Source organism: Triticum aestivum, chromosome 2D, assembly GCF_018294505.1.
Source record: "Triticum aestivum cultivar Chinese Spring chromosome 2D, IWGSC CS RefSeq v2.1, whole genome shotgun sequence".
In the NCBI taxonomy this organism is placed as follows: Eukaryota; Viridiplantae; Streptophyta; class Magnoliopsida; order Poales; family Poaceae; genus Triticum; species Triticum aestivum.
In genome coordinates, this window is record NC_057799.1 from 172,282,604 (window position 1) to 172,291,411 (window position 8,808).

Below are 8,808 nucleotides of genomic sequence, written 5' to 3' on the forward strand. Positions count from 1 at the left end.
CACCGGACAACCGGTACCCACCGGTAGACTTCGCAGTGAGCTCCTCGACCGATTCCCCTTTACCCCGGTTCCGATCCGTGCTGATTTCGCCGTAGCTCCTCTTGGACAGACCTCGGCCGGAGCTCTGCTCCCGCGCCTGGGGTCTCTCCCCTGCTTGCCGCGCTCCCTAGACCGCGCCACTGCCGTCACCAGCGCGTGCCCTGGCCTCGCCCCTCTTGGCGCTGCTCCTGCCAGTGGCCTCGCGTGCTCTCCCGGCCGCGCGCCCACACGTGCTGCCGCTGATCTCTACTGCTGCTCTTGCCGCTGGTACTGCTCTTTGCTACGAGCGCTGCTCTGCTGCTCCATCGTGCTGCTAGCTGCTGCATGCTGCCTCGGCTACTGCTTGCTGCTTCTGCTTCTTTTGCGACCGCCGCTGCTCCTTGTTTTGCCATGCTGCTGTTTCGCGTCTACTGCGGCTGCTGCTCCTCACTTCTGCTACTCCTCGCCACCGCCCCTGCCTCCCAGCGCCGGCCGGCTCTGGCGGCCGTACTTGTGTACGTGCGTGAGCACAGCCTAGGCAGGCTGTGTCTCTGGCACCTAGGGCCGGCCCTTGTTTAATTAGCAGTAGGCTTAGTTTAGTAGTATTTTAGTGCTAAGTTAGTCTAGTAGTAGATGGCATGTAGGACCCCATTAAATAAGTTAGATTTATTTATTAGTTTAGGTAGATAGTCTATGACATGTGGGCCACACATGCCCTTTTGACTAGTCAATTTGACTTGGTCAATTTGGATTAAACTAAATATAATAATTTCAGAAAATGATTAAAACTTTGGAAATTCATATAAAATAAACCGTAACCCCGATGAAAATAATTTATATATATATAAAATAATCAGAAAAATAAGACGAATCAGAATACACCATCCACATACCTGCCACATGCCCCCAACACAGCAAACATGGAACCTTCCCCTCCGGTTTGTTTGTTCGATAAAAGCCTGGAGCCCAAAATATATTTCCGGATATTTTCCCGCTCCGTCTGTAACACTAGCATTGCGTTAGGTCACCCCTAGCACAGCGTATTGCTATGTCATGCTTTATGATGCATTTGATTGCTCTGTTATTTATTGTGTTCCCCATCCGTTACTTCTTTTTCGGTTGATCCCCGAGACCGTTGTTGATCCGGTGATCGACTACTTCACCGTCAAGGGCCGGTATCTGTCTGCAGAGCTCCCAGGTAGGCAAACCCCCTTAATCATTCCAATATCGCACATTCCTTCTTAGATTTTGCTACTGTTGTTCGTTTGTACATATTCTGATGCATAGCCTGATTTTGTAACCTGCTATTGTTACCTACCTGCTTATCCTATATGCTTAGTATAGGTTGGTTAGTGATCCACCAGTGACCCCTCACCTTGTCCCTGTTGCCCCCGCTTTATGATCGATGACTCGATCAATGTGATCGACGTCCAGAGCCTGACACATCACTCGATCAAGTGGAATCCATCAAGAATGATTCCTAGGATCCTCCCTTAGTGTTATGGACACACGGGTACTTTGACTTTACCCTAGAACCATGATGAAGTCGGGTCGGCCCCGAGGGGTACCCGCGAGAGAAATGTGAAGTTGGGTTGATCGTGAGGGTACCCGCGAGTGATGTGGAGTCGGGTTGACCTCGAGGGTACCCGCGAGGTAATTACGCGGTACGGATGGGCATTCTTAGCCCTTGCCGTAAGCCTGTGAGACCGGGCGACGGGACCACAGATCATGGATCATTGATCGTCTCCGCGCTCCCAAGACACTAACGGTTTGGATATGTGATCCGAGTAGGCATCTGGCCTTTTCGCACTAACTACCACACGGGAATAAGTATGGGCACTTTGCGTCGTACGTTTCTCCGAAAGCTCTTCAGACGTCAGCGATTGAGCGGCACGCGCCCGGGTGGTCCGCGTAAGCACCTGCTTTGTATAAAGAGGTAGCCAGGACTGATCCCACCCATCCACGCAACATGCAGGAGTGCAAAGGGCGATGGGCCCAAGACCCCTGCATGCTTAGGATGTAGACCAACGTGTTGGCCTCTCTATTGAGCCTGTGTAGGACTACGGTGTGTCGATCAACCAAGGCCAGGTATGATTTGATGGTGTGCCCGGCCAGAGTTAATCGAGCGTGTTGGGTAAGTTTGTGCACCCCTGCAGAGAAGTTAATCTATTTGAATAGCCATGTCCATGGTAACGGACGCTCGGAGTTGTATCCCGATCTATACAAAAATATTTTTTGTTTACCTTTTTCTTGTTTGCTTCTTTGCTTGCTTTGAACCCATCATCATGAGTGATTTTGGTATGGCAGAAACGGATGATGCTAGAACTCCTAAAATTGGATGTTCTACTAATCTGGATGCTAAAACTTTTGTTTTGGGATAAGGGAATATTATAGGAAAAAATGTCATCCAAGAATTCTTTAATTGTGTTGGAACTTTGACTTGTGATGATGCTCCTACACTTAAAAGAACTAAAACTTATGCAGAAGCTATTTCAGCACTTGTTCTTAAACTTGAGAAAAGATTTATTTGTACTCATCCTACCTTGGAAAGATTGTTTTATGAGCTACCCATTATAAAGGATCCTAGAACTAAGAAGACAGCTACCCTTGTCCTTATTAATGAGTTTGATTACATAGTGCGGGAATGATCACATCTTTGATGAGAACCTTAAAAAGGAAGTCCCCGTTTTGAGTATGATCCAACAAGTTTTGAATGATGTTAATCAACAATATTCTTGGATTGTAGCCGGTAATCAAAGGGGATATGCAGATGGGCAACTTGATAATGCTAAAATTTCTATGGATAATGTGTTTCATGTCATATTTGAAAAACCTCCGGATGAAAACACATCTATAGAAAATAAGAAGAAAGATGACAATACTTGAAACTATGCATTATGCCTAGCTAGGGGCATAAAACAAAAGCGCTTGTTGGGAGGCAACCCAATAGTTATCCTTTAAATTTTTATTTCTTTTCTTTTTTTAATAAATACACAATTATTCTTATGTTATGATTGTGCTTTTTATGTTATAATTATTGCTTGTGCCAACTAATGCCTTTAGGATGGCTTGGGCGATAGTTGAATTGACGCTGTTGGAAAACATAAACTTTTACGTCCAATACCAGAATTTTTAAAAATAACTGGAGCGACGATTTTTTTTGAATTTTATACACATGATTGATATACATTACCTACGTTGTCCTAATATTTCAGAATTTTTGGAGTTACAAAAGTATGGTTAAAGTTCATGTTTCTACAGACTGTTCTGTTTTTTGACAGATTCTATTTTCGTTGCATTGTGTGCTTCTTTTGATGAATCTATGGATTGTATCGGGGTGTATAAGCCATGGTAAAGTTAGAATACAGTAGGTATAATAGAATAATAAAATATGAATGGGTTTGCAATAGTACTCAAACTGGTGATTTGCTTTATTATACTAACGGATCTCACGAACGTTTTGTTAAGTTTTGTGTGATTGAAGTTTTCAAGTTTTGGGTGAGATCACGATGGATGAAGGAATAAGGAGTGGCAAGATCGTAAGCTTGGGGATGCCCATGGCACTCTAAGTAAATATTCAAGGACTCCCAAGCAACTAAGCTTGGGGATGCCCCAGAAGGCATCCCCTCTTTCTTCTAACGACCATCGGCAATTTTATTTGGAGTTATATTTTTATTCGTCACATATCATGAGTTTTGCTTAGAGCGTCCTGTATTATATGAGTCTTTGCTTGTTTTGCTCTTTAGTTTGTCCCAATCATCCTGCTGGACACACCTATTTGAGAGAGCCATAATGATGTTATGATTTGTTAGAATTGCTCTAGTACTTCACTTATAACTTTTTGAGCACGGTGGTGGTTTAAATTTTTGAAGAAGTGCTCTCATGCTTCACTTAGAATAGATTGAGAGTTAGTAAATTTTGAAGAAATGCTATCATGCTTCACTTAGATTATTTTGAGAGTTAAGTAAATTTTGAAGAAATACTCATGCTTCAGTTATATTATTTTGAGAGTTGAAAACGGAAATTATTTTGAAGAAATGTATGCTCTTGTGCTTCACTTTAATTTATTTGAGAGATTGTTAGTAGCAATGGTAATATATGAATTTGGTCCCAAAGTAATAGATATTCAAAGGGGGTATAATAAAAACTTTCATGAAGATCATTAGATATTATAAGCTTGATTCCTTGCAATAGTTCTGCGATATGGAGATAATAATATGTGTTTTGTTGGTGAGTAATTATGCTTTAGTAAGAATATTGGTGTTAAGGTTTGTGATTCCGTATGCAAGCACAAAAGTCAATAGTTATACATTGAAGTTACATCCTACTTGTGGTGCATTATTCGGTGCTAGTTATGTGTAATGATTGTTTTTGTTTATTGGTTGGTCGCTTCTCAATCTATTAGCTAGCCTTCATTTGTACCAAGCGAGAATACTGCTTGTGCATCCAACTTCTTAAACCCAAAGTTGTGCCAAATGAGTCCACCATACCTACCTATATGCGGTCCATGTCATTCCAATAAAATTTGTATGTGCCAACTCTAATTTTATAAATGAATTTTTTTTGTGTGCTCGTACCGCTCATGAAGCGGCAGGGGGTGACCAATATTTTTCATGCTAGGTATGTTATTCTCAAGATGAGTGTTTATTCACTTGTCATTGCACGAGAGTGTGGTGGGTAATAGGGATGCCCAGTCCCGAAATGAAAAAATATATTTATATGTTGTCAATAATAAATTCCTTGGAAAGTGTTGGTATGAAAGGCATCCGTGGATACGGCTAGCCATGGATTGCGAAAGAATGGTGGAAAAGGAAATACACTTTATTTTATGTTTGGGAACCGCCTATGATTTATCTAGCATGAAAGATATGGGGAATCTCGTATTTTGCTCCGTGGCTTCTGGTGCGCCTCATGATGATTTCTTTCCTTTTTAGCCCATTTTCTATGGAAACACATCAAAGAGAGGATTTGTGGAATCCTTTGCATTCATTAGTCACTAGTAGCAATATTGACACGAATATCTCAGTTTTAATGAAATATCTTGGTTTAAGCAAAGGGCGAATGAGTGTAAAAATATCACTCATCGGTCAACACCTAAACCTAAACCATTGAGCAGCGTAGTGTAACGGAAGCAATTGATGACCTAGTTGACGTTGATCTACAATCCAACGGGTGAGGGGACTCTTACCACTTTGCGCTTTCTCCATGGCCACTGATCTTGTATATGAATTTACTTTCTATACTCTAACCTTTTACCATTATAATTGTCTCTTGTTGTGTTGTAAAGCTATAATGGAGTTCCAGATCTAGATAAGGAATGAGAGCATCTACAACCAGGCGCCCCAAACCCATCTCAAATGCGCGGGCGAGCGGAACAGTTATTGAGTGATCATAAAAAGCCGAACCAACCGGACGCCTCAAACCGTCCTCAAACGTCCGGGCTGACTGACGCCACTCATATCCAGCCCAAATCTAGGGCGGATATGAGGCGTCCCGGGCATGTCCGCCACATCCGCCCGGTGTACCTCTGGCCCACCCCAACCCCACAAAATCCCTCTCTGGAGCAAACCCTGGCCTCAGTTCACTCCGCTCCGCTCCCCTTTCTCCAATCCGTCAAATCCTGCCAGCGACCATGTCCAGCACCGGCAGGCAGTCCGGCGACAACTCCAGAGATGAGGACGAGCTAGCACTCTGCATCACGCTGGAGCGCTCACGGGTGGATACAGGCAGCAGCTCATGTTCAGGTGCAACGCCGCCTGTCGCTGCAACGCCGATGCCAGGGTCGGCCCTTCCTGCCCCGCGCGCGGATCTGCGAGGGTGGCTCAATCGGCGCCATCCGTCAGACAGCCTCCTCCACCTCCGGCCGCTTCTCCGCATAGACAGCAGTGGGTTCTACTGCCGCACGCCATGAGAGGCAGAGGGCAAGGGAGATGGGGGCCGTGTCGGACACGACTGTGCAGTTCTCCTGCTGCCGCCGCGTGATGCCGGCGATGCCCAACAAGAATGAACATATCTTCCAGTGGGTGTACCATCGGTCACCTACGACGGCGGAGACAGATGCCTGACGACTCCGGAGGATCAATGCCAAGCAGCTCCGGCTCGGCCAGCGAGGAAGTGGTGAAGCTCCGCCCTCCCATATCTAGCTAGAATTTGCCGGACAGTTTGAACTGTGTAAACTATGACTGTTTGCTATTAGTTACCAGTTTAGTGTCGATTTTGCCCGTACTACCTTGCATGATATTGTATGGATATGTGATGTCGGATATGAGATACGCGGATATGGACATGTGGATTTTGATTTTGCCCGCACTACGTTGCATGATATTGTATGGATATAGGATGTCGAATATGAGATACGCGGATGTGGACATGTGGATTTAAGGGCTGCCCGGTAGCGTTCGCACCCCGCAGCCCTATAGGATGCCGGATTTGTTGGCAAGTCCGGCTGTAGATGCTGTGCTCAGTTGTTCCTGCTCGCAAAGAAGCATATCCAGATCATCCAAAATTGAACGTTGTTTCCTCTCAAACCTGGCTCCTTGTCGTGTGATCCCTACTGTATGAACAAATCGACAGCTTCAGGTAAACAGACCCTGTCACGTGCTTACGCTGATGTGAACCCAAACAACGAAAACCACAGCACAGATCGAGCAAAGGAACCACCGAGATGCCATGAAACAGCTTAGTAAGCAAAAGACTTAATACACATGCCCGGCTCCCAAAAGAAATTGGGGTCTCCAGGCCCTCACTAATCTGCATCATCCCCATATCAACTTGACTCCCTTGTGCAAAACTACTATCGCTATCACCTTCTTACTACTACTACTAGGAGTTATTGACAGAACCATTTCTTACAGAGGAGAAACGGAAACCAGAGCCAAAAACGAGCGGCACACCAACAAAAAAAGAAGTAACTTGCTTTGCTGTTCTCATCCCGAGTTCAGTTCCTGGGAGGAACTCGCTTCAGTAACGACCGCCGCCGCTGCCGACCATCTCGCTGTAGTGCTTCAGCGACTCCTGCCGCTGCAGCCGCATCTCCATGTTGAACTTGTTGATGAAGGCCTCCACGCGCCGGTTCAGCTCGTCCTGCCCCAGCGACGGCTCGCGCCGCACCTTCCTCTCGCCTGCGCCGCCCATGGCGATGGCAGGGTCGTTGAACGTCTCGGCCTTGCGCATCGTCGCCGCGGGGGGCACCACCTCCTCGCCGCCGCCGGACGGGCGACGGCCCGGGCGGGTGTCGAAGGTGTCCGACTTCTTGAGGTGTCGCGCCAGCGGCGGCGCTCGCCCCTCCGTGATGGCCTTCCACGTGCTCTCCAGAGTGTCCTCCCTCCGCGGCCGCGACACACGCAGCGCCCTGCTGCCTGCGACGACATGCACAATCGACATCAACACAAAATTTCTTTTCTTGCAAGAGAATTCCACAAAAGCGTTCAAGATTCGGCGAAGTCTGGTCTTTGTAGGCCAGAATAGTCGATGAATTAATTTTTTTAAGCAAAATTCGATGAATTAAATAGCTTGGCGAATTGCTCAGAGTATTAGGCCGTGTTGTTGTTACCTTCTGGGCTGGGCTTGGCCGCCTTCCGGCCGAACCGCGCAGACGACAGCGGCTTCTCCCTCTTGTTCGTCAGGTCCGCGAACGGCGCCACCTCAACCTCCGCCTCCGTGACCCTTCGCTGCGGCGTCCATGCAGATCTTGAAATCAGGAAGTCCTCCTCCTCCGCCATCTCCGGCGCCGGCACCGGCGCAGGGGGCGTCTTGACGACCGGCACGTCCTCAGGAACACGTGCCACCGGAACGGGCACCGCCATCGCCATGGCCACTGCGGGTGCAGGCAACTCCATCGGCATCGCCAGAGCCGGCGAAGGCACTGGAACCGGCTCCGTCCCCACAGCGGCGTGGGAGCCCGACGCGCGGCTGGTCTGGAACTTGGAGGACGCGGCGATGGAGATGATGATGGCGTTGATGACGAGGTACAGGTAGGGCGGCGTGAGCCAGGTGGCGGCCGCCGCCTGCGCGCGCGGGATCTCCTCCGCCACGAACCCCGCCGCCGCCGGCCCCACCAGCCTCACCCCGGCGGCCACCAGCACGGCCGCCGCGGCCGCGGCCCCGGCCTTCACCGTCCGCGCGCACCCCATCGCCTCCTCGCAGCCGCCACCAGAATCCTCTCGACCGTCCTCCTTCCTTCTCCCCCACTCACCGTGACCGTGCGCGTGCGGTGCGTTTGTGCGCGAAATGAATGGAAGCGAAGCGAGCAAGCGGGAGGTGGGCGCACCGGGACGGGCGGCGATTTATAGCGGAGCGGCTTTGAGCTCCCCTGATACCCGTACGCGCGGGCCGGGCGGGGGGATGACGGTGAGACGCGGGCCGTCGGATGTGGGCTTTGGACGGCGGGGGATGCACGGGAGAGGCCTGCCGCACGTTTTCCCGTTGCACGGAACGGAAAGGTCTAGACCATCATGAGTAGTGTGGCCCGTGTGACCGCGGGGTCTTTGGCCGGTGGAGACTAGTGGACGTCGACCTTTCCTGATTACGAATTACTACTGTGCTTATTTTCTTTGCGAATAAATTACTACTGTGCTTATGCTTAATCAAACTGTTTGTTGTTCACCTGCTGGTGAAGAAATCCCATATCTTAATCAACTCTGTTACTGCAGATGTACGAGTAACAGTTCAGATGTCGTGGCATGTCTTTGTACAGGCTGGATGGAGATGGTAAAGGCAGAAGTGATCGGAGATTGTAGATGAATTAATACATGATGATGGCTGTTGAGAGAGAGGGGGGCTTCCATCTTC

At 48.4% G+C, this 8,808-nt stretch overlaps 1 protein-coding gene across 1 annotated transcript; it reads right to left on the bottom strand.

The window, feature by feature from the left end:
- Positions 1-6,683: 6,683 nt before the first annotated feature.
- LOC123052406 (uncharacterized) lies at positions 6,684-8,301 on the bottom strand. Its single transcript, XM_044475559.1, has 2 exons — positions 7,571-8,301; positions 6,684-7,376 (listed from the first exon to the last, which is right to left on the bottom strand). Exons 1-2 carry the CDS (start codon positions 8,148-8,150, stop codon positions 6,979-6,981), a joined length of 978 nt encoding a protein of 325 aa, XP_044331494.1. The 5' UTR covers positions 8,151-8,301; the 3' UTR covers positions 6,684-6,978.
- Positions 8,302-8,808: the final 507 nt, after the last annotated feature.